At 36.9% G+C, this 27458-nt stretch overlaps 1 protein-coding gene across 4 annotated transcripts in view; it reads left to right on the plus strand.

Moving 5' to 3' along the window:
• Window positions 1-27458, plus strand: part of ATP10D (ATPase phospholipid transporting 10D (putative)) — a 279019-nt gene that overhangs the window by 216027 nt on the left and 35534 nt on the right. For 3 of the 4 annotated variants that reach the window (XM_065544966.2, XM_065544965.2, XM_015450328.4), the window contains exons 6-11: window positions 3657-3763; window positions 4050-4181; window positions 4575-4702; window positions 4825-5077; window positions 14816-15054; window positions 24476-24664. In XM_065544966.2, the coding sequence (XP_065401038.1) occupies window positions 3657-3763; window positions 4050-4181; window positions 4575-4702; window positions 4825-5077; window positions 14816-15054; window positions 24476-24664 (1048 nt within the window). The remainder of the gene's footprint in view (window positions 1-3656; window positions 3764-4049; window positions 4182-4574; window positions 4703-4824; window positions 5078-14815; window positions 15055-24475; window positions 24665-27458) is intronic. The other variant, XM_074039724.1, reaches the window with a different exon arrangement.

The raw sequence follows: 27458 nt of genomic DNA on the forward strand, positions 1-27458 counted from the left end.
TCCATCCTGAGAGCTGGCCTCAGCCTTTGGCAGGGAAGCACTTACTAAGAGAATCAGCCTAGGTGGATACAGTGATTTTCTGTGGAATTATTTTAATCCCCAAACTGGCTCCTTATTCTTTCCCTGCTTTGTGGCCTGTTTTCAAAAATGAAACACAAATTGAGATGCTCAAGCTACCTGTCTATATGACACCTTCTTTGATCTTCATGCTCTAAGCTAGAACTGACATCCTCCCTATTTGTGACTACACTGTATGCTGAATATCAGATTCCTATCATGCTATCGTATTTTTACTACTCTTACATGTTTCTACCTGTATTACCTCCTCTTAGACCTCATGAGTCCAGACTGCATATGCTTGTTTTTCTATTTCTAGCATCTGGCTTGGAGTGCTGGGCACATAGTAGATAGATGTTTCATGGAAGCTGTATGTGACAGCCAGTGCTTCATACAAAATCCTGAAGGTTCCATACCGTGAGTGCCAATTATCAGACACATGTAAAATACAGGAAATTTTTGGAATTTGCAGTAAGTGCAATTAATATAGAAGCTGAACTTTTGTCTAACGGTCGTACCTCAAAGTGATTTAATGGTGAAAAATAAGGATTTCAGGAGAAAAAAATCTGAGGAACTTTGGAATTGATGATTTTATGTGTTAGATTATTTCCTATAAGGACTCTAGGGATAAGAAAAAAAATTACCACATTGCTAAGGACTGGCTGGTGCTTACTTGGGAATGCTATATGGAAATGTGAATGTTGGGACTTAATTTCCTCATCTGTAAAACGAAAAAGTTGAATTAGCTTAAACTCAAGGATGCATCTAGCTTTTACCATCTCTTCATACACAGGCCTGTGCATGTGCAGGAATATAAACATATACCTGTTAGAAGAAAGTGCTTTACAGCATATGGGAATGAAATGATAAATCTTTCTCTTTCTTTGTAGTTTGAAACCTTATTTGATTTTTATTTTATTTTAATTGTAATTTCAGATATAGCAAGGTTATATTAACAAATTTTATATATGGAAGGAACAAGCAGTAACTTGTAAATTGAAGTTTATTGCCAGAAAACAACCTAATTTTCATACTGAAATTAGGACATTTTCAAAATATGTGAAAACCATTACTTTTTGCTTGTTTATTTAAATATTCCAGTGATGTTGCTTTGTATTTTTGCCACTGTAGCAATTTAGTCAAGTAATTACTTCAATAATTTTTAAATTATATATTACAGAAATTTTCAAACACGAAAAAGTAGAAAGAAAAGTATAATGAACACCCATGTGGCATCACTCAGCCTTAGCTATTTCAGTTTTTCCATCTTTGTTTCAGCTGTGCTTCCACTTCCTTTCCTACCCCTCCACTGTGTCATTTCACTGTAAATACCTTACTATATACTTATAGCAGATAAGGACTTAAATGAGTCACAACCACGATACCATTATCACACCTAACAAAACTTAGGAACCATTCCATAATATCATCTAATACCAAGCTTTTGTTCAAATATTTACAATTATCTGAAAAATGTTTTCTAATAGTTGTCTTATTCTAGCCAGGATCAAAACAAGGTCTATTCTTTGCATCTGATTGGTATGTCTCTACATTTCTTCTCCCAATAAATTGAGTCATTGAGCTTACAGAATTGATCACATTCTAGATTGAGGTGACTGCCCCCTCCTTGGGTTGGGCTTCCCCTCCTTCCCCCTTTTGTTCCCCTACATCATTCATTTTTCTGAATAAACAGGTCGTTTTGCCTGTGGAATTTACCACGTTTTAGATCTGGCCAACTGCATTCTTGTGGTGACGTTTAACATGTTTCTCTGGCCATCTTATTATCTGTAAACCATCAAGGGACATTTAAAGAATCTGATGAAAGAAACAGAGTCTCTCCCTGGAAAATAACAAGCATGTATACACACATACATACACACACACATAAAATATTGCGTACATTTTCAAAGGCTTCACAGATCTCTGAAGCCACAGACCCCTGGTTGAAATGCCTAATAGAGGTTTGATTAAGCACCTGTAGGGCCATGGCTTTCTTTCCCATAAATCATGAGGCCCATGATGTCTCCTTGTCCCATTGTAAGATTAGTGTTATCAGCCTTATCCTATTACTATTTTTTTTTATTATTATGCTTTAAGTTCTAGGGTACATGTGCACAATGTGCAGGTTTGTTACATATGTATATATGTGCCTTGTTGGTGTGCTGTACCCATTAACTTGTCATTTACATTAGGTATATCTCCTAATGCTATCTCTCCCCCTCTCCCCACCTCATAGCAGGCCCCGGTGTGTGATGTTCCCCTTCCTGTGTCCAAGTGTTCTCATTGTTCAATTCCCACCTATGAGTAAGAACATGTAGTGTTTGGTTTTTTGTCCTTGTGATAGTTTGCTGAGAATGATGGTTTCCAGCTTCATCCATGTCCCTACAAAGGACATGAACTCATCCTTTTTTATGGCTGCATAGTATTCCATGGTGGCGATTCCTCAAGGATCTAGAACTAGAAATACCATTTGACCCAGCCATCCCATTCATTACTGGGTATATACCCAAAGGATTATAAATCATGCTGCCATAAAGACACATGCACTCATATGTTTATTGCAGCACTATTTACAATAGCAAAGACTTGGAAGCAACCCAAATGTCCATCAATGATAGACTGGATTAAGAAAATGTGGCACACATACACCATGGAATATTATGCAGCCATAAAAAAGGATGAGCTCTTATCCTATTACTATAAAGTTCCCATCAGCCTTTTAACCATTCATTTTAGCAGCCACCGATTATCATTGCCTAGAATGATTCCTGATTTCATCCAAGTTGAAAATGTTAATTTTCTATCAGGATTTTTCCCTCATCAATTACTAAGTTATCCTAAATACAGTTTGTATTAGAAAAGCAGGATTCTTGCTTGGAATTTTTTTTTTTATTGTAATAGAAGTTGACAAACAATGACTACCGTTGAAAATAATGATAGTTAGAAACTTGTTGCATCGTTTCCTAGGCAAAGTAGTAACTGATTCACAATAGTAAAGACCAGAATCAACCTAAATCCTCATCAGCAGTTGAATGGATAAAGAAAATGTGGCCTATATACACACCGTGGAATACTATGCAGCCATAAAAAGGAATGAGGATGAAGCTATGTGGATGTGGATGAATACTAAAGGCTGTTATCCTAAATGAACTAATGCTGGAACAGAAAAACAAATACGACATGTTCTCACTTATAAGTGGGAGCTAAACATTTAGTACATATAGACACAAAGATAAGAATAATAGACACCAGGGCCTAATTCAAGGTGGATGGTAAGAAGAGCGTGAGGTTCAAAAAACGACCTCTTAGACATGATGCTTATCACCTGGGTAATGAAATCTGTACACCAAAGCCCTGCAGCACACAATTGACCTATAAACCTGCACATGTACCCCCAAACCTAAAAGTCTTAAAAAAAAAAGTAACAAAAAACAAAGCAAGTAACTGAAACAACCAAAGTAAATGGGCCAGAGATTTGAAACCTTTCCTGTGAAATGCCTTTTTACTCCAAGTCAAAAACATTCAAGGGCCATGAAATTTATTTTTATATCCCCACTTTTGCTATTTAAAAGTGAATTTATATGCTGTCTTTCTTATAGAGAACATTCCAACAAAGAACGCGTGGGTCTCAGTAAAGAAAATTTGTTGCTTAGAGGATGCACCATTAGAAACACAGAGGCTGTTGTGGGCATTGTCGTTTATGCAGGTCAGTTATGTTTCTAATTTTCATTGTCTAATCTGTGTTTTTCTACAAGTTAACATTTTTCATTTACTCAAAAATGCAATCTGTTGAAGCAGAAAGGAAATTTTGTCTGATAAACTTAATTATTGGTCTCTGTTTTTCTAAGTGGATCACAAAAGAAGATTAAACTGATAAAATAGATCATGTAACTGTGTTTTATTAAATTGTCTGCCAGAGAGATTTTTAAATATGGTATTCGCTTTTTGGCTTTCATTTGTACATTTTCTATCATACTGCACGTCCTTCATAGGCCATGAAACCAAAGCAATGCTGAACAACAGTGGGCCGCGGTATAAACGCAGCAAATTAGAAAGAAGAGCAAACACAGATGTCCTCTGGTGTGTCATGCTTCTGGTCATAATGTGCTTAACTGGCTCAGTGGGTAGGTAAAATTTGATTATTTGCTGACATCTTTTCAGCAAGATATTAAAGTATTTTACTTCAAAATCATATCTGTGAATGTTTGACTTTGGTAAGGTGGATTTTATTTGTCAGTAATGTTTTTACCTCTTATCCTTGTCTCTTTCGTCCTTTGCCCTGAAAAATATTAATGTTGACTCTATCCATTTACATTTTGCCATAGTACTGAAGAAACCTGGAGAGTGACTTAAAGAGAGAGGAGAATGTATAGCCTTTTGAATTTGAATTTTGTTTCCAAAAACAAACAACTGATGTTCAATCAAATGAATACTCTCATTCCTTCTTTAGGAATACAGTTTTTTGTTTGCATGCTATATATTTAGCATCCTTTTGATGTCTGTGTATTTTTTGAAAGGTCATGGAATCTGGTTGAGCAGGTATGAAAAGATGCATTTTTTCAATAACCCCGAACCCGATAGACATATCATATCACCACTGTTGGCAGGATTCTATATGTTTTGGACCATGATCATTTTGTTACAGGTAATTTTTTATTAAGCTTATGGTAGAATTTTAACATCTATGCTGCTTATCCAGCTATGTTCAGTTTCACATCCTTTCTTTAACCTATGTTGACATTTTAAAACTTGTTTGAATCTTCTTAGGTCTTGATTCCCATTTCTCTCTACGTTTCCATCGAAATTGTGAAGCTTGGACAAATATATTTCATTCAAAGTGATATGGATTTCTACAATGAGAAAACAGATTCTACTGTTCAATGCCGAGCCCTGAACATCGCCGAGGATCTGGGACAGATTCAGTACCTCTTTTCTGATAAGACAGGAACCCTCACTGAGAATAAGATGGTTTTTCGAAGATGTAGTGTGGCAGGATTTGATTATTGCCATGAAGAAAATGGTGAGTGTTGGATTTCCATGAAAACCAACCTTAGTATTGGTCTTTTTTTGAAACCACTTAAGTGCTGCATGTCTGACAATTCTGACATAGAAGTGGTTGATTTAAGCATTGAGTACTTAATGCTTCCAGATGGGCTTTAAGCTTCACTGTTGTTCCTTCAAAAGCTAGTAGGTTAAAGTCTAGCAGTCTACTGCCATGGTTTCTTTAAAAGTGAAGTAAATTACTAGTGGAAGTAAAAGGTGGGAATTGGAGGGATAACAATGATATTGTACTATAAATACTCTTGAACAGCTAATGAAACTATGGGCCATTTCTTTGAAAAATATTTTGGAAACAATTCCAAAGGGATTACAGGCTCCTTGTAGCCTCATTGTTTGACCCCTAGGTATCCATTGGTGCTTGATTAAGAATAACTAGTTTAAGCAAAATGAGCTGAACTTCTGACTCTAAAGAAATAAATTTGTAAATTCCAAGTTTCCTTTAAAGAGTTGAACTTTATTAATTTTGCAATTTATAAAAGAAATATGTGCTTCTTTAAAGATAACTCATAGAAGTGAACAAAACAAATTAAAAGCCCCACTCTCCCAAGGTTAACTACCATTAACAATTTGGTGAATATGTAACCAGTTATTTCTTTATGCATACTTCTCTATATGTGAACATATATTTACACATTTTCCCTTTTATGAGTTAGAACATGTAATAGTACTATTTTTGTAAATTGTTTATTTTATTCAACAATGTCTTATGAAATTTTTCCTAAGTCAGTTCATAACTTAAAATTAAGAATATAGTTTTCTACTATATGTGGTCAAACTTAGTTTGCTATGCTTAATGGTGACCACTTTGTTAATATAAAAGCACTTGTAGTTAACATCACTTATTCATTCACCAAACATTTTGTGAGCTCCCAATATGTGGCATAAGTCCCCGATTGCATGTAATTTAGATTTATGACACGAAGATAGATAAATGAGATTAAAATTATGATAAATAAAATTTGGCATGCATTATGCATCTTGGTACATATATATTTATTCAATTGTTTTTATAAGATACATTTTCCTCTAAAATATCATGCTAATTTACATTCGTACAACCCAGGAAAATAGTGCTTGTTTTTCACACACAGCCATAATGTAATGAAGTTACACTTTTTAATCTGTGTGATTTTTACAGAGAAGTTAGCACTTCACTGTCTTAATTTGTCTCTGCTTAGTAATGAGATTTTTAACTTTTTATATGTTTTTTGGTCATTCTAATTTCCTTGGTAAATTAATTGAATTCTTTCCCTATTTTTTAAATGAGGTTTCCTTGTTCTTGGTAGGCTGTGGGAGAGCTTTTATGTGAAGTCAGGGTTAATGTTCAGCTTGTATGCTTAGTCTAGATTGTCTGTGGTCAGCACCAATGTTCATTTGTGCACTCATTTAGAACAAGTTCTTAAATACTTTGGATATCAACCCTTATGTTATGTTATCCTTTTCTTCTATATGTGACAAACATTTTTCTGGTTCATTATTTATCACTTATAGTTTTCTATCACCACATAACAAATCACCACAAACCATAATGGCTTAAACCAATACAAATATGCTGTCTCACAGTATCTCTAAGTCAGGACTCTGGGTATAGGGTGAGTACCTCCTCTGCTCAGGGTCCCTCACCAGGTTGAAATAGAAGTGTCTGCTGGGACTGTGATCTTATTGATGATCTTATCCTTAGCTCACTGATATTTCGCAGAATTCAGTGTACTGAAGTTTTAGGACTGAGGTCCTTGCTTTCTTGCTGCTGTCATCCTGGGACTGTTCACAGCTCCAAGAGATTGCCTACTGTTTCCTGCCACACAGCCTCACCACAGCAAAGCAGTTTGCTTCTTCAAGGCCAGCGACAGAATTTCTCATTTTGAATCTTTCTGACATCAGGGAAGTCCTGAATCCTTTTTAAAGGATTAACCTAATGAAATCATGTCCACCAAGGATAGTCTTCTTTCAGATTACTCAAAGTCAGTTGATTAATTACATCTGCAAAATCCTTCCACTTTTGCCACATGGCATAATTTGATCATAGCATAGTCACAAGGTGTATCTACCATGGGGGACAGGACTCTTCAGAGCCATCTTAGAATTCTGCCTACCACAGTCTCTAAATTGTGCTTCCATTGTGTCTTCTTATCAAAAGGTTTATATCTTTGTAATATAAATTTGTCAATTATTATGAATATTATGATTTCTGATGGTAGTGCTGAACTTAGACAACCCATCATGCCTGGTATTGTTAAAAATATACTATATTTTCTTCTAGGTACATGTATTTTTAAGTCAACTTTGGTAACCTGTGAGTGTAAGGGGTAAAATGTTAAGTGTTTATTATGTAATCACCATACACATGCAAAATACAGCTAATCATATTGAATATGATGACACTCTACATTATGTTTCATCTTATAGTAAAATTTAAAAGCCATCACTAACCTCCACCAAACAGAATAGATCATTGTTAGCATTTTAATGCACTTTTGGGGTCTTTTTTAACACATATATATGTTTTTTGTTTTTAAGATATGCATTTGCATGCACACACACACTTATGTTTTTGTTTTTAAAACAGAAATGGCATCGCAGTGTGATTTTACTTTTGTAATTTTTCTTACGACCTCATCATTCATTATTCAATAAAATGGAACCACATTAATAATGCTATGCTAAACCTCTGTAGTGCATTTGTGAGGTTACTGTTTTCCTGAATTCTTTGACCATAGTTCCCCATTTTTAGGAACTGTCTTGCAGCAGCAATGTTTCATAAAATATACAGCGAGAAGCACTGCTGTGGTTTTTTTTTTTTTGTATTTGTAGCACAAAATTTTGTGTTCATAACATTTCAAAGAACTAATAGTAGCCCTCTTCCACTCTAGTCACTGAACATACATATCTCTGCCCAAGTGAGTATTTTTCGTTTATGCCTCCTCACGCAGAAAAGATACCAAGTGACTGGGAATCAAATGCTATCCTGACTGAACTGTAATTGATAAGCTACCTGTTTGGGAACCAAAGTTCTAGAGGTACTAACTTTGCCATTGACCACTTCTCTACCATAGACACACCCAGAGCTTCTGGTCTTTTTTATGCAATGGTTTAAAATTAAACACATATGTCCACACACACACACACACACACACACACACTAGTGGAGACCAGTTCTCTCTAGAAGTTAATTCTGAGACATATTTTCACTGAAGTGAAAACTATTTTAACCATGTATCTGTGTTTTAATGGCTAGTCCTTTAGGGTTTTCTGTGAAAGTGTTGCCTAGGAGATAATTTGGTGAAGAATATTGCTGCTTGGAAACAACTTCTTACACATGCAATTGCACTAAACACACCTGACAACACCATTGTATATTTTAAAACCTTATAGCTTCAAAATGTGTTCCGTGTACTGGCAGCATCAGCAACATCTGGGCATGCTTTTACATTGCAGAAACTCAGACCCCTCTGCAGAGCTTCAATTAAGTGCATTTTAATAATATCCCCAGGTGATTAATATGCATATTAAAATTTTAACAAGCCACTCATTTAAAAGACTGCTTTAAAGAGAATGACTTTCTTAAAAATAAACTTTTAAATTTAGGATAATTTTAGATTTACAGAAAAGTTACAAAGATATCCTGGAGGATTCCAGCATGGCCTCATGCCATTTCCCCTGTTGTTATCATCTTGCATTAGTCATATGATATATTTGTGATAAGTGGTGAACAAATGCTGATACATTATTATTAATTGAAACACATACTTTATTTGGACTTCCTTCTTTTTTACCTAATGTTCTTTCTCTGTCCTAGGATCCTAGCTAGGATACTGCATAACAGTCATCATTTCAGTTTCTCTAGATGACTGTTTCTTTCTATGATTTTCTTTCCTTTTGATAAACTTAGCAGTTTTGAGTGGCATTATTCTGGGATATTGTAGAATGTCTATCAATTTGGGCTTGTTCGGAGTATGCCTTTATGATGTACAGTTTGTGAATCTGATTTACATGGAGACAGTAGCATTGAACACTTTCCAAGAACAAGGATTTTGGAATCAGGCCTCCTAAGTCTGCATCCCATTCCCACTACCTATAAGCTGTGTGGCCCTGGACAACTATCTAATTTCTCTGTGCCTCAATAAAAAAGATCAGTGACACTATCAATCTCATTGGATGGTTAAGAGAATGAGAGAAGATAATTCACATAAAGAATTTAGAACAGCAAATGGCATAAAATGAGTTCTCTATAAATATAGCTGTTGTTACTGTCGTTGTTGTTGTAAATATTGTTGTTAAAATAAGAAACAGGCCTATCTCTTAAGGAGCTCATGGTCTGATGTGGGAGGCAGATATGCAAACATATATTATCATGTTCATTGTCATAAGATATGAAGTCAGTGTTTTTGTTCCATCTAGTTTTGATTTTCAGGCAGTCAGTATTGGAGGTGGATTTTGTACTGATTAACACATGGAATGTTGAAGGCAGGATATTGGACGTTCTTACAATGCTGGAAATGTGTGGGGAATTAGTTTAGAACAAAGGTTTATATATCAAGCATATATGGGTGATACAGTTGGAGAAGGTTTAGCTGAATGTGTTATTTGCAAGCAGGCAAAAGCTGGAATGCTGGAAATGTTTGCAGATTTAGTTCATAGTGAAAGGGTTGATGGAGGATTGATGATACAGTTGAAGGAAGCTCTTCTGAATGCTGTTCACCCTCGTTTTGGGCCCTTTGGAGAGCACATTGAAAGTATGATAAACCCTTTGTTTCATAGACTCATGCCCACTTCTTCCATATATCAAATTGATGCAAGTAACAGGCTATAGGAAGATTACTGGGTATTTGAAGAGGGTAATGGGAAGAAAAGACAGATTGGGGATTAAATAATGAAGAGAAATAAAGTAGACAATTTGGTACCTATCTCAGTACCTACCTTCAGACAAAGGAAAGAACAGATTTTGTAAGTTTTTTCTTATGAAGCAGAAGGTAAGAATTCCTGCCCTGCTTTGAGGCATTCATGTAACTATTTTACAGTCTACTTTAAGATAAATATTAAGAAATGTTAAAGAAATACTAAGGAATATTAAAAGTCATAATGATTTGGATAAGTTTTATCAGTATTATAATAAACCTTTGTTTCTCCTACAATATATTTTTTTTAACCCAGGGTCTCACACTCTGCTACCCAGGCTGGAGTGCAGTGGCATGATCTCAGCTCACTGCAGCCTCAACCTTCTGGGCTCAAGTGATCCTACCACCTCAGCCTCACAAGTAGCTGAGACTATGGGCATATGCCTCCACATGTGGCTAATTTTTCTATTTTTTGTAGAGGCAGGGTTTCGCCATGTTTCCCAGGGTAGTCTCAAACTCCTGGGCTCAAGCTATCTGCCCACCTCAGTCTCCCAAAGTGCTGGGACTACAGTTGTGAGCCACCATACGTGGCCTCACACCTAATTTTTATAAAATTCTTGCTGAGCCTGGAATTACAGCTCCAGTAGCTTTGTTTTCTGAATCACATTGCAACTTCACTGGTCTATTTCCTTTTTTGAGAATGAGTCTAGTCTCACTCTTTAGCCTAGGTTGCAGTGAAGTAGCACAATCTTGGCTCACTGCAACCCCTGCCCCTTGGGTTTAAGCAACTCTCCTGCCTCAGCTTCCCAAGTAGCTGGGATTACAGGCACCTGCCACCACACCCAGCTAATTTTTTTGGTATTTTTAGTAGAGATGAGGTTTCGCCATGTTGGCCAGGCTGGTCTCAAACTCCTGACCTCAGGTGATCCACCTACCTTGGCCTCCCAAAGTTCTGGGATTACAGGCCTGAGCTACCGGCCCAGCCTATTTCCTTTCCATAGCTTCCAAAAATGATTAAAGGTTGAGTCACTTCATGTCTTCTTGATTCCACTTTTGTAATTGTACTGATTGAACAAGTTTTCCCTACAGTAATAGCTGAGCTACCTGGAACTATACTAATCATATAGTTGCATGATGACTGATTTCCCTAATGATAGCTAGGAGTTGCATGATCATTAAATATAGCTTTCATGTTTATATGTGTTTTGAAGTACAGTATTACCCCCTTGTCTGTGGTTTTACTTTCCACGGTTTTAATTACCTTTGGTATAGTAAAATAAGATATTTTGAGAGAGAAAAAGAGAGACCACATTCACATTAGTTTTACTACAGTATATTATTATAATTGTTCTATTTTATTATTAGCTATTGTTGTTAACCTTTTACTATGCCTAATTTATAAGTTAACATTTATCATAGGTATGTATGTATATGAATAAACATAGTATATTTCGGGTTCAATACTATCCATGGTTTCAGGTATCCCCTGGGGGTCTTGGGATGTATTCCCTGTGAATAAGGGGAAACTTCTGTATTTTTAAAATATTTTTAAAATGGTGTTACATCATCAATAAATTCCTTGAGCTACTCAAGGATTTATCAGTCTCAGCACTATTTGGGCTAGATTAATCTTTGTTGTTGGGGGCTGTCCTGAGCATTGTAAGATGTTTAGAAGTATTCTTGGCCTCCACCCACTGAATGCCAGCAGCACTCTTCACCCAGTTATAACAAGCAAAAGTGTCTACAGCCATTGCCAAACCCCCAGGGGAGAAATTCACCCCATGTGGAGAACCACTAAGCAAACCTATTATATACAAATCACTGCTGAGGAGCTATAATGTAGTGGGTAGTGTGCTGGCTTTGGAGGCAGAAGACCTAAATAGAATTTCCAGCTCCACCCACAACTAGCTGTTTAAAAATGGTTGAACTGCTTAATCTCTCTGGGTCTTAATCTCCTCGGCTGCAGAGTAGGCAGTGATAGTTTCTACCTGATGGCATTATTTTGAAGATAAAAAGGGAATATATATACATATATATTACACACACACACACACACACACACACATATATATATAATGACCAAGCCAGATGCATGAAAAAAGGAGGACCTCAAAAACTATTAACTCACTACCCCACAACTTTCCCTTAATACTAGGGATATTTCATTCACATGTCTATTGATTCATTCATTTATTATTCATTTAATAAACTTTTATTTAAATGACAAAACATGGACTCACTGAAATTAAGCAGGGGATATTGGCCATGTGTTAAAAATTGGCCCTGTTAACATATATAGGTAGATTCAGAAATAGTAAAGCACAGGGCTGTGGAGTCTAGTAGAACTCATTTTAAGACTCATTTGTACCATTTTTGTGAGATGGAACAAATTACTTAAGTTTATTTGTAAAATGCAGGTATTAATAGTATCTGCTGAGATATTATGATTAAACGAGGCAAGTGCCTAGTAAGCAAATGCCTGGTACATTCTGCACGTGTAATCCCTAAATTCCCAATGAGTAGTATGAGTAAGAGCCAGTATAGTTACAGAGGTCTTTGTGGAGGAGCTGGCATTTGAACTACTTCTAAAGATGTTCAGGATTTATGTAAATAGAAAGGACACAAATGAATATTCCAAGCAAAGGCATAGATGGAAATGGAGGAGATCAGAATCTTTGGGACACAATATGTAAACCAGTTTTTGAAGTTGGAAGGTCATACTGGGAAACATTCTGTGTTGTTTAGGCAGATTATATAATGAGACTTGCAGAGCTGGGAAAGATCTTAAAGTCACCGAATCCAAATCATTCATTCTGAAATGTTTCATTCTGGAAACAAAGGCCCAGAAATAGCAAGTGATTTGCTGAAAGCCACTTAGTCTTTGGAAGAGTTGGTACTGGAACCTAGGATCACCACATAGACCCTTAGCCTCTCCTTGCCTTTAAAGAGTACAGACAAAAACTATTATTAAAAAAAAATAGAACGTGCAAACATTCTTCACTTCATGGAAGAACTTACCCGAAGCCATCCTTTATTCCATAGCTAGAGTTAGGCTGAATAGAGATGACTAGCAATCCAACAAGCACATATTTATTGATGATCTGTATTCCAGACACTGGATACAATGCTGAACAATTCAGACAAGGCCCCTGCTCTCATGGAGTTTCTATTAGAGAAAATATTCACAAATATATATTAATTTTTTAAATCAAGAAAAAAAATTAGTGATAAGTGCTTGGCAGAAAATTAAAATAAGGTGGTATAATATAAAATGATTGGATAGCCACTTTGAACTGGAGGGTCAGGCAAGGCCTCTCTAAGTGGGACATGGGGCTTAGATCTGAATGACATAGTCTTGAAATTCCATAGGAAAGGCTTCCAGTCAGAGGGAATATCTAGTAAAGAAGACCTCAGGCAGGGGTGAGCTTATTACTTTTCAAAGTAAAGAAAGAAGGCCAGTGAGTCTGGATTTTAGTGGGCATGTAGAAAGAGAAGCAAAGTTAGATAGGTCAGCAGGACTCTGATCATCTTGAGTTATTTAAGCCAGGATAGGGAGTCCAGATTTTATTCTAAGTTAATTGTAAAGCTACTGGAGCGTTTTATGCAGGAAGTGATCTGATCTGCTTTATCTTTTAGGAAGATCACTGTAGCTACTATTTGAAAAATGGATTGCAGAGGGGCAAGGAGACCAGTTATGAGACTATTGTACTGGTCCAGTTGAGAGATGATGGTGGCTTGGACTAAGGTAATGGATATGGAGAGAAGTAGAGTTATTTGAGATATTTTTTGGATGTATGGAGGACAGATGTTAGTGATACTCTGAAAATAAGAAAGAAGATAGGAAATTAGGAGGATTCTAGATTTCTGGCTTAAGTGACTGTGTAAGTCATTAAGTTTCATTTACAAAGATAGTACCTATCAACTGCGGCTTTGACATCTGAGATTATCATATTGGCAAAACAGACAGAATTCTCTGACCTTTTTGAGGTTGTATTCTACTGGATGATTCAAAAAATAAAATAAATAAGATATACATGTGTAGATGGTGGTAGGTCTCGGCGCAGAATCTATTATAAATTGTGTGATCAGATCCGGGAAGTCTTCACTTCCCAGTGAGGTCATTTCAAAGATGGGACCAGATGAGATCACCAAGGAAGATGCAGGTAGAGAAGGGAAGGCACTTCTGCAGCTCTCCAGTATCTGAGGGCTAAAAAGAAGAGACAACAGGAGAAACTAAGAAGAAACAGTTATTGAAGTGGGAGGAAAATCAGGTAAGTGTGATGTTAGAGAAACCAAAAGAGACATTTCAAGAAGGAAAGAATGGTCAAGTCTGTTGGATATTACTAAGAGTTCACATAAGATAAGGATGGATGTGATCATTGGATTCGACAACATGGAGCTCATTGGTGACCGTAAAAAGAGCAATGTCAGTGGAGAGATGGGGACAGAAAGCCATGAAATTACTTAAAGAGAGATTGGTGTCAGTAAAAAACGGAAGAATTGTAAGGGTAAAGTCATTGAGTTCAGAGAGGTGAGATTTAGATGACAAATGGAGAATTTGGTGTCTGAAACATAGAGAGATGATTTGTTCACAGTAGGAGGAGGAAAGGCCGAGAGTATGAGTACCGATACAGATAAGTAGGTAGATTTGATGATGGAAAAAGAAGGGAATTTTGATCTGATTGCTTCTCAGTGAGGTATAAGGTAAGTTCATTGACCAAGGGTATGGGAGGTAGGCCTTGGCAGCCAGATTTGAAAGCAGGGGAGATTGTGTGAAATAGCTGCTTAAGCAACTGCCTGATATATTCAACTTACAAGTGGTTCTTCTCAGATGTTGACTTAATGTGCTTTTTATCCCACAGCCAAGAGGTTGGAGTCCTATCAGGAAGCTGTCTCTGAAGATGAAGATTTTACAGACACACTCAGTGGTTCCCTCAGCAATATGGCAAAACCGAGAGCCCCCAGCTGCAGGACAGTTCATAATGGGCTTTTGGGAAATAAGCCCTCAAATCATCTTACTGGGAGCTCTTTTACTCTAGGAAGTAGAGAAAGAGCCAGTGAAGTGCTTCATTCCAGACAGGCTGCTTTCAGTAGCCCCATCGTAAGTGTGAATGCATGACTAGAATCTTGCACATCCACAGTGTATGATGAAAGAACAGCCTTGTAATTATGATAGAGTGAAACTCTATTGTCTTTTCTACCTTAGAAGAGACTACATGAGCTGCAATATCACCACACATAATTAGAAGTATAAACAAACAATATCACACTAGGCTACTTTTAAAAAATAATTCAATGTTGAGAGGTAGTATACCATTTCTGAAAAAAATACAGTATTTCTGGTCAGGGCTGATTATGTGTGACCCTGAGGAAGGCTGCCTTGGTTTAAGAATCATGGCTCACTCTCAGAACCAGCAAAGCTTACCAGAGTTATCTCATAGTCAGATAAGCATGTGTAATATATAGGAACATTCATAGGCCATGTGGTACATCGAAGGCCTTTTTATTGCTCTGTAATCTCCCAAATCCCACCAGACTTGTGGTTTTTCCCTATTCCTAGCCTCCAGAAGGTCATTTTTTTTTTGTCTTTTTAATTCATTAGATAAATATCTTTTTATTTATTTATTTATTTATTATTATTATTATACTTTAAGTTCTAGGGTACATGTGCATAACGTGCAGGTTTGTTACATATGTATACTTGTGTCATGTTGCTGTGCTGCACCTATCAACTCGTCAGCACCCATCAACTCGTCATTTACATGAGGTATAACTCCCAATGCAATCCCTCCCCCCTTCCCCCTTCCCATGATAGGCCCCGGTGTGTGATGTTCCCCTTCCCGAGTCCAAGTGATCTCATTGTTCAGTTCCCACCTATGAGTGACAACATGCGGTGTTTGGTTTTCTGTTCTTGTGATAGTTTGCTAAGAATGATGGTTTCCAGCTGCATCCATGTCCCTACAAAGGACACAAACTCATCCTTTTTGATGGCTGCATAGTATTCCATGGTGTATATGTGCCACATTTTCTTAATCCACTCTGTCACTGATGGACATTTGGGTTGATTCCAAGTCTTTGCTATTGTGAATAGTGCCGCAATAAACATACGTGTGCATGTGTCTTTATAGCAGCATGATTTATAATCCTTTGGGTATATACCCAGTAATGGGATGGCTGGGTCATATGGTACATCTAGTTCTAGATCCTTGAGGAATCGCCAGACTGTTTTCCATAATGGTTTAACTAGTTGACAATCCCACCAACAGTGTAAAAGTGTTCCTATTTCTCCACATCCTCTCCAGCACCTGTTGTTTCCTGACTTTTTAATGATCGCCATTCTAACTGGTGTGAGATGGTATCTCATTGTGGTTTTGATTTGCATTTCTCTGATGGCCAGTGATGATGAGCATTTTTTCATGTGTCTGTTGGCTGTATGAATGTCTTCTTTTGAGAAATGTCTGTTCATATCCTTTGCCCACTTTTTGATGGGGTTGTTTGTTTTTTTCTTGTAAATTTGTTTGAGTTCTTTGTAGGTTCTGGATATTAGCCCTTTGTCAGATGAGTAGATTGCAAAATTTTTCCCCCATTCTGTAGGTTGCCTGTTCACTCTGATGGTAGTTTCTTTTGCTGTGCAGAAGCTCTTTAGTTTAATGAGATTCCATTTGTCAATTTTGGCTTTTGCTGCCGTTGCTTTTGGTGTTTTAGACATGAAGTCTTTGCCCATGCCTATGTCCTGAATGGTACTACCTAGGTTTTCCTCTAGGGTTTTTATGGTATTAGGTCTAACATTTAGGTCTCTAATCCATCTTGAATTGATTTTCATATAAGGAGTAAGGAAAGGATCCAGTTTCAGCTTTCTACTTATGGCTAGCCAATTTTCCCAGCACCATTTATTAAATAGGGAATCCTTTCCCCATTTCTTGTTTCTCTCAGGTTTGTCAAAGATCAGATGGCTGTAGATGTGTGGTATTATTTCTGAGGACTCTGTTCTGTTCCATTGGTCTATATCTCTGTTTTGGTACCAGTACCATGCTGTTTTGGTTACTGTAGCCTTGTAGTATAGTTTGAAGTCAGGTAGCGTGATGCCTCCAGCTTTGTTCTTTTGACTTAGGATTGTCTTGGAGATGCGGGCTCTTTTTTGGTTCCATATGAACTTTACAGCAGTTTTTTCCAGTTCTGTGAAGAAAGTCATTGGTAGCTTGATGGGGATGGCATTGAATCTATAAATTACCTTGGGCAGTATGGCCATTTTCACGATATTGATTCTTCCTATCCATGAGCATGGTATGTTCTTCCATTTGTTTGTGTCCTCTTTGATTTCACTGAGCAGTGGTTTGTAGTTCTCCTTGAAGAGGTCCTTTACATCCCTTGTCAGTTGGATTCCTAGGTATTTTATTCTGTTTGAAGCAATTGTGAATGGAAGTTCATTCCCGATTTGGCTCTCTGTTTGTCTGTTACTGGTGTATAAGAATGCTTGTGATTTTTGCACATTAGTTTTGTATCCTGAGACTTTGCTGAAGTTGCTTATCAGCTTAAGGAGATTTTGGGCTGAGACAATGGGGTTTTCTAAATATACAATCATGTCATCTGCAAAGAGGGACAATTTGACTTCTTCTTTTCCTAACTGAATACCCTTGATTTCTTTCTCTTGCCTGATTGCCCTAGCCAGAACTTCCAACACTATGTTGAATAGGAGTGATGAGAGAGGGCATCCCTGTCTTGTGCCAGTTTTCAAAGGGAATTTTTCCAGTTTTTGCCCGTTCAGTATGATATTGGCTGTGGGTTTGTCATAAATAGCTCTTATTATTTTGAGGTACGTTCCATCAATACCGAATTTATTGAGCGTTTTTAGCATGAAGGGCTGTTGAATTTTGTCAAAAGCCTTTTCTGCATCTATTGAGATAATCATGTGGTCAGAAGGTCATTTTTTAATATATCAATTTCAGAGTTCAACAGACTGTGTTCATGAGTTCCAGTGGGAAGTGTCAGGAACTGTCTAGTCACATCCATTAACAAATCCATTTTACTCCAGAAAAACTAGAGGACCATGTAGCTGATGGGGAAAAGAGGGAAAGGTGCTGTGTGAAAAAAAATTAGAAATCAACATTTTGCTATATTTAAAATTACCTGTATAAAAGTTCAATTTCCTTCTCTGCCTTTTACATTTTATTAAGTCTTGTGTTTTACCAAGATGAGGATTTCCCAGCCATCAGACTGATAATACCTACAAAATAGGTGAAATAACAAGAATAAATCAGCTTTGGGGAAGCTTTGTGTTTCTACATTGAATTTATCATATGTTTTTCATAGTTGAGACATGACATGAGTAGACCCCAGGGGTCTTATTTGTACTGGGAAGGCCTTGAGTTTCCCAGGATCCTGGTTCTTCTCAAATTGTCAACAAATGCATAACTACAGCAACTAGAGTGATCTTTTCAGTCCATGTCCTTTCTGTGGCACTAATATGAAAACTATTATGTTATATCTTAGGCATATGTCAAGTGATTCCAAGACTTAATATTTCTCCAACTTGTAAAATGGAAGAAGAAAGGAATGTACACAGTTCATTCTGTATACTCATTATAAGACCATATCAGAAATATATTTTTCTTCTATTTTTCTATCGATATATTTTCTTCCATTATATCTTTTTATCTATCCTTGTATTGAACTTTTTCATTTTACATCCACCTGAAAGTAAGAACATGTTGGCTGTTGTTTAGACAGAAGCAGCACAGTTTGGTTATAAGGTGGGTCTATGCCGCACCTTATCGGTTTCTTGATCAAACCTCACCCTATTCATGGAACAAATAATTGGTTATTTCTTAGTTTAAAGTCTTTGTCCCTTTATAGATAAATTTACCCGTCTAAAATATATTCTGTCTTCATATACTACCTCCATCCACCAAATCTGGTGAAATATTTATTTCTTTAAAAACTAAATTAAATATCACTTTTTTTCTGAAGACTTCTCAGATTCTTTTCTTTCAGCGTCCGAGCTCTGTTTACACCGTCCCTCCATCCCTTCATCCACATGGCATTGGTCTTATTTCTGCCTCTGGCAATCCACCATTAACTCCCTGAGAGAAGGATTTATCCATCTTGAATCAACATCTAGCACAATGGCTGGCAGGTCCATTCTCAATAAAGTATTTTTAAAGGTTGTTGGAAGAAGCTACTTACCAGGCTGTCTTTTAATCTGGGCCATTTTCTTTTCATTTGCCTTATACTCCAGTGTCATTACTGATTATATGGATGTGTTGCTGTTATTGTTGTCCTTCTTGTATTTGTGTTTTGTAAAACCATACCCCTAATATATAGAATAAGTAGGTCATGGTCTTCCTCAATGTATAAGATTATTTCTCAATCTTGGTCTAAGCAAGTTGATTTTATCCTTTTGAAGACTAAAGATTATTTTGAGAAAACTACATAATCTTTTATCTGAAAAATAAGCATCTGTAAATATATCATATAAAATTCTAAAAGCCCATCTGTGGAGCCCAGGTTAAGAACACCAGCTTGAGGGCATTCTGAGAGTTGTGATGTCTAAAAGTGGAAGGTTGTAAGATGGCACCCTTCAAAGGAGGCAAGTTGTGAGCCAGCAAGTGAGGATGCCAGGCAGGGTACTGATGAAGATGTACCAGCCTTTGGGCATTAGAATGTCACTGAGGCCCATGAGTCCTGGGTTCATAGTACCTGTTTTAGAAATAGGAACTTTTACTTTGTAAGCCAGTGGGTTTATGCGTCTTTAATTTTCTGGAGTTTTTCATTCAACAAGGATACTGTTTATTCTACGTGAAATGCTCTTCTCTTAGATCTTTGTATAGCTGTCTGCTTTCTGTCATTGAGCCTCAGTTCAAATACCTCCTCAGTGAAGCCTTCTCTGCCACCCAGTTCCAAGTACATTCCATCTCTCCCTTGTCTCTCTCTGTCTCAATATAAAGGCATCTTATTTATTTGCTGTTAGGATAGTTTTGGATCTACTCTCTCCCCAAGGTAGAATGTGAGTTCCATGTAAGCCAGGATCCTGTCTGTTCTATGCACACCTCTTACCTTCAGAGGTGCCTGGCACCACAAATTAGCAATAAATATTTATGAGATAATGAATTTATTAATGAATTAATGGACGGCATGGCATAATACTGGACATAATACTAGACATGGCATAATACTGGAATAAGACATGACCTCAGCCTTCAGTTTTGTTCTAGCTAGAGAAGATAGACATATAAACAAATAATTATAAACCTGCAGTAAAGATGTAGTCACAGTAGTTAATCCAAAGTATAGTAAGTATATCGAAAGTAAAGTAAAGTAAGTATAGTAAGGTCACAAAGAAGGGAGTGATCAGCTCTAAGGAAGTGAAGAAGGATCAAGAAAGGCTGCCTGAAAGAGCTACAACTTGAGTTAGGATTAAACTAATGAGTAGAGAGAGGATCACAGATTGGAAAAGGAAGGAAAGGCATTTGGAGCTTACAGCATGTGGTACATGCAGACATTCAGAACCACAGGGCCGTGGGAGAATGTGGTGTGCAGGAGGAATTGTTAGCATGTAGTTATTGACCTTTGTCTCTTTTTTTTTTTCAGGACTGTGTTGTTTAGGAATCAGTGGGGAGGGAGTGGTGGCAATAGAATATATTTGCGCCCACTCTTAAGCCAAAGTTGCAATGGTGGAGTGGTGAACCCTTAAAATGAGTAGAGTGGCATCTGGCAATGAAATGAAAAACCTTGGGTACAGGTGGAACTAGGGGAAGAGTGAAGAACAGTATTAGAGATCCTTGATCAACTTTATGCCCCATCCTTTGTCCATTACTAAACCGTGGGTTTTTAAAGTTTTGCATAAACAATTATAGCGGGCTGCTGCTTCTCTCTGTTTTAAAACAAATTTAACATTTAAATTATATGAAAGCCATTCAGAAGATTCAACAAACACTATTAAAGGGCAAAGGGAGTTTTGGCCAGTTTTTGCTTGTTAATTTGAATTTAAATAGAGGAGAGAGAGACAAAAAAAAAGAAAGGAGTAAACCTGAATGTGAAATCTACAACTTAGTAGGAAGGCATAATAGGAATTATGAGGGTAAATCTAAAATTTGAGATAGGCAGATACCATACAAGATTAGGACAAAGAGACTAGACTCTCACCAGGAAACCAAATAAGGCTTTGTTTACATTATGGGAAGCTGTCTACATCATGCTCTGTAATCTGCGCTCTCTTTTGAAGTAAAAATTTTCTTGAATTTTAAAAAAATACCTACTTAAGCCCAATGGGTGGTAATATGTGTTTATTTTCCAAAGAAGAACATCTTTTTCATCTGGTTGTTTCTCCCTCTCTTTCCTTATGAGATATGAGATTAGCAAATTATCGTAACATATGGCAATACACTTTTATTGCTTACCCATGTGTCAGGTACTGAGTTAGGAATCCAAAGATCAATAAGATACAGTCCTTACTTTAATGGGCCTTCCAAATTCTCTGGGGAGAGATTCCATACATATGTAAGGAATTATTTAAAGTAAGATGGTTTGAGCCTGGTTCTGAAGTTAACAGGCATCCAGAGAAGGCAGAAACCATCCATCACCGACAAAAGAGCAAAAGTTAATAATGTAATCTTGGGTCTCAGTAAGGAAGATTTTGATCTTGGGAGAAACAGCTACAGATACAGTCAAGCAGGTAAGAATTGCATGTGGTGACTCTCTATCTTCACCTTAATTGGTGACTAACTTCCTAGTCACTAGAAATTAACTTAATTTAGTGGGACCAACTAAAGTAGAAGAATGAGCCGTGCCTGAAGCTTCCTTGTATATAGACCTTTCCTTAAATCTTCTGGGCTCTTTTATGTATATTGTTTTATGTTGCTTTTCAAGGTCTTCTATGGTTCTGACTTTCTAGATTTTTCCCACTTTATTTTGACAATACTTCTCAGCACAATTTTGCTGACCAGAGCCACACAACCCCACTTTCACACACTGTTCCCACTCATCTCCAGCTTGGGCCAACTTCAGTATTTTGTTCTCATGGCCATGGCACAGCCTTTCAGTCATGCAGTCATTGGATTCCCTGAATGGCATATTACATTGACTACATAAATAGTGTCTTAGTCCATTCAGGCTGCCAGAACAAAAATACCATAAACTGGGTAGCTTATAAACAACAGAAATTTATTTTTCACAGATCTGGAGGCTGGAAAGTCCAAGTTCAAGGAGCCAGCAGATTTGGGGTCTGGTGAGGGCCTGCTTCCTGTTTCATAAAAACAGTACCTTCTTTTACTGTGTCTTCATATGGTGGACAAACTCCCTTGGACCTGTTTTATAAGGACTTTAATCCCATTTATGAAGTCACTGCCCTCATAACCTAATCACCCCAAAGGGCTGCACTTCCTAATACCATCACCTTGCTGGTTAGGATTTCAGCATACAAATTTTGGAGAGACCCAAACATTCAGACCATAGTAAGTAGCATTTGTCACAAATGCAGTAGTTGCAAACCTTTCATCAATGTTAGATTGACGTCGGAATGCAAGATAATCCTTATGTTCTGAACCAATTATTAGTTAAATAATTGCTGAGATCATTGATACAATGAAATCACTATTAGCTTCTGTGGTCTCTGACTCAGTCTCAAATGTCTTCTATAAAAGAAGTCTCTAAAAAATAGAATTTGAAAAGCCTGTACATACTAGCCTCCTCTTGGAGATTCCTAATACCCATTAAACTCTCTGAGAAATGCTGAAATTAAAAAACTTGTTTAAACATTTCTTAAACTTATTTCAGTATAGAACTATTTGTTAATTTTTTGCTTATTCCATGTTAACATTCAGAGAAGGATGCCATTGGAAATATTGCCCTGACCTGTGGAATCTCATAAGCACTAAACAACAACATAATCATAGGCCTTGGTAAAATACCATGCAACAAATTTCCCAGGCATCTCTTCATTGACCAAATAAATAAGTCTCTCTAACTTTACCACTTTCTTCTACTGACTTTGGAAAGGGGGTCCTTAAGGCCAGAGTTGTTCCCTGAGTAACTGAGGGTCTAGCACTAGTGCCACCTCAGAGTTATTATATATGTGAGACTCATGAGAAAATGTGATCAACTTATTAATTAACAACCATCAGATCATGAATGGCTATGAACTCCATCAAACTGAACAAGATTCAAATTTTGCTAAGTCAAATAGCACAAGCCAGTAGAATTAATGAATTTAGTTAGAAAGTTAGCAATGCTTTTTGACAGCAGGTAACTTGGTGACTCTGGAAGCCAGGTGAGACTGCTAACCTGTCTGAAGGTGAGTGTGTCATTTGAGAAAGAAGGAAGGAAAAGGAACATTAAATTACTTAGGTTACTGTTATACTGGTCTCATCTTAGTCATTATCTCATTTACTTTGTACAGCCACCTGGGAGGTAAGTGTTATTTTTACCATTAGACAGAAGAGGAAAAGGAGGTTAAGTAAGCTGCTCAAGACCTCCAGTTAGTATGCAGTGGAGCTAAGACCTGAACCTAACCCATATGTTTTCCATCCCATCCTCTCTTCTTATTAAACCTATGCTAACTCTCACCAAACTTTTAAGCATAAATATAAGCCATAATCTTCTGAGTCCATGTCATACATCCTTATATTTTACTCTTTTCTCTAAATCTCCTCTCCTGGCTTTCCTGCAGTCAGTGTGCTTTGCGGGCCAGCTGCCTCTAGGACTCTTAGAATACAATGGTGCTTTTGTACAACCTTGATTCTGAGCATGTGGTTCCTCCTTTGACTTAGCTGAAAAATTTCTAAAGCAGTTAACTGTATGTTACTGGATTATACTTAGATTTCTACTACAACATTATTTTGTCAAAACTAGTACTCTCACATAAGTGTGAGAAGCACTGTGTCAAACAAAATGGAGTACTTTCTTTCCATAACAACTTCTTAGAACAAACCTGTACTGAGAAGAAAGCATAGCTGCCAGATGTATGTGGTGATCAAAAAATCTGGAAGAACCCTTGTTAATGTCTTGTATTACTTGAAAATGCTGATAAAATATGTTAGCCTGCTTATAATTTTTATTTTTGGAGAGGTTTTTTTTAATAGTAGTAACTTAAGCCATAAAATATTTTGTTGCAATAACATGGTATGAATAATGCCCAAAGTTTAAGAGTTAGTATTCATCAAGTGATGGTGAATAAATCTATGACCAAGGTAGAATTCTGGGCTCAATAAAATCTACCTCTGCTATTATGTATTTCAAAATGAGAAAACACTCAGCTAGATTTGGTGAAAATTGAATTCCTGTTTAGTTTAATAGTTAAGATAGTCTCCATTGATAATGTGCATTCTGGATTATCCATTTGTTTTTATGTCTTTTATTTCCCTATTCTCACTTCCCATGACAGGATACACATTAAAATTATTTTTAGAAAAATAAAGTTTACCATCTCATGATTCATGATCCTTGCTATACAAGTTATTTCTCATGTTGATTTAAAACTAACTTTTATATACTTCTTATAACAACACACTGTCTTATTGGATTTTCAGGAAACAGATGTGGTACCAGACACCAGGCTTTTAGACAAATTTAGTCAGATTACACCTCGGCTCTTTATGCCACTAGATGAGACCGTCCAAAATCCACTACTGGAAACTTTGTACATCATCGACTTCTTCATTGCATTGGCAATTTGCAACACAGTAGTCGTTTCTGCTCCTAACCAACGCAGACAAAAGGTGAGTAAGTTCTCTAATGCAAACAAGCGTCACTTTCTGGAAGAGAATTTTGGGTTTAAATGTATCTGTACTGAGCTTGATATATGGATAAAAATGATAAATAATAGCAGCTATATAACACTGATTCAGCATTTCTTCTGTGCTCTGCACTTACCATGGTTTATGTCATGGGCCCCCAAACCCCCTGGTCACAGACCGGTGACAGTCTGTGGCCTGTTAGGAACCAGTCTGCGCAGCAGGAGGGGAGGAGAGAACCAGTGAGCATTACTGCCTGAGCTCCACCTCCTGTCAGATCAGAGGCAGCTTTAGATTCTCATAGGAATGCGAACCCTATTATGAACTGCATATGCGAGGGATCTAGGTTGTGTCCTCCATATGAGAATCCTAATATCCAGAGAATCTAATACCTGATGATCTGAGGTCCTACCCAACCTGTCCGTGGAAAATTGTCTTCACAAAACTGGTCCCTGGTGCCAAAATGGTTGAGGTCCGCTGGTCTAAGTGATTTATTGGTATTAACAAGTTTAATCCTCCTAACAATCCTATGAGTTAGATGCTATTACCCTACTATTTTCCATTTTACAGATGAGGCTAAGTAATTTACCCAGGGTCACAATACAGATTTGTGGGGGAGGTGGGATTTGAACCTAGGAAATACAGCTCAGTGCTACTATATTATTTGCCTCTAAGAGGGTAGTGATGAGAACAGTTCATTTTGCTTTAGTTTATTTACCAAATTGAAGCTTTCTTTGAGACTTCTGAGACCTCCAATATCATATACACTGTATCAAGCAAAATATACAGTATTGGATTCAATATCATGTTTAAAGATTTTTTTCTTTTGAGACAGAGTCTTATCCTGTCTCCCAGGCTGGAGTGCAGAGGCATGATCTCAGTTCACTGCAACCTCCGCCTCTCAGGTTCAAGCAATTCTCCTGCCTCAGCCTCCTGAGTAGCTGGATTATAGGCACCCACAACCACGCCTGGCTAATTTTTGTAGTTTTAGTAGAGACAGGGTTTCACCATGTTGGCCAGGCTGGTCTCAAATTCCTGACCTCAGGTGATCTGCCTGTCTCAGCCTCCCAGAGTGCTGGGATTAGAGGCGTGAGCCACTGCTCCTGGCCTTTTTTGTTTTTTTCTGAGACAGGGTCTCAACTCTGTCACCCAGCCTGAAGCTGCATGGTATAATCACAGCTTACTGCAGCTTTGACCTCCTGAGCTCAAGCAATCCTACTGCCTCAGCCTTCTGAGTAGCTGGGACCACAAGTGTTTGCCACCATGCCCAGCTATTTTTTAAAATTTTTGTGGAGATGGAATCTCGCTATGTTTTCCAGGCTTGTCTTGAACTCCTGAGCTCAAGCAATCCTCCCACATCAGCCTCACAAAGTGCTAGAATTACAGGCATGAGCCACCACACCTGGCCAAAAAAACCCCTAGATTTTTAAAGTCTATTTGTAGCTTAGAATTCATGGTAAATTCATTTTCAATGAGGAGGAAAACTTGTTTAATGGGCTGGTGATTCACCACTTGCTGTGCTAGCCTCCTTGTGTATAACTATCTCACCTTTTACTCACTTAAAATTCAATTTGCAGCACAACCCAATTTGATTTAATTTTCCATCAGATCATTTTCTTTTGGCAGCTTCTGAGGTGGTCAACTTTAACATAAAAATAATTTCCTTCCAGTCAAGTTGAGCTTCATCAGGAACTGTATTTTTACAAGGTTTTGCCTAGGAAGCTGCTCTTTGAAAAAATGATTATGCAGTTACAGAATAAAGGCTGTTCTTTTCCCCCCACATAATTTTTCTAATAAATCTGTTTTCAAAGTAAGTATCTTTTGATGTTTTCCTTTTAAGAAATATTATTGCCTTATTCTTAAAGAATATCATATTCTACTGCTTGAAAGAAAATCTGTGAAGCATATAAGAGTCTAAGCCTCATGGTATTTCAAAGTAACGATAGAAAGGCAGTGAATAAGTAGCTAATCAGCATTCATGTGAGATACAGAAACCTCATCTGTGATTGGGTTTTACTCTTCATTTTTGAGTTGCTGATAAGTTTGAAAGTCAACCAGCATAAGACCTTCAAATTATTATAAAATTAGTTATTTTTAGGGGAAAACTTTTTAATTTATTGAGCATTTCTGAATGAGAAAATTTTTCCATCCAGTTAATTGGCCTTCCATAATTAATGTGAATTTCTCAGTTTAATCACTGATAAAAGTTAAGATTTAAGAGAAACCAGGGTGTACAAATAAGAAAAAGTTCTATGAAAATAGAAATTCAAATCCACATTATGATATTGATAACTCTTCTTGATGAAGCTACTTTGCTTACTGGTCCATTTAAAAGAAAAGTCAAAGTAACAAACTTTTGCAGAATCTAGAAAATAAAAGAGAAAAATACATTTTGTTAATCTTTTGATTTGCTTTCTTCTGGTGTTTTTGTTATGTGTATTATTACTTGTTACTTTTTTTACACTAGTCTCTTAACTTTTTTGGTATTCCCCTATAGACTTTATAAGCTTTATTTTTAAATATTATATAACATTTCAAGATGTGTCAATTTTGCTGTTACTGAATACTTAATTTGCTTACAGTTTTAAGATTGTTATGGTTAGGATGCACACAATTAAGATCATGGAATTCCTGTGTTTCAAGTTATTTCTTTAGAAAAAAATTGCTGAAGGATGCCCACTGCTAGCAATATTAACATTTTATGTGTTTTATTATCAGTTGTCAAATTTCTTTCTAAATGGTTGTAGAAATGTATGTCATTCATTTTAATATTATTAAA

Source organism: Macaca fascicularis, chromosome 5 (genome assembly GCF_037993035.2).
Source record: "Macaca fascicularis isolate 582-1 chromosome 5, T2T-MFA8v1.1".
In the NCBI taxonomy this organism is placed as follows: domain Eukaryota; kingdom Metazoa; phylum Chordata; class Mammalia; order Primates; family Cercopithecidae; genus Macaca; species Macaca fascicularis.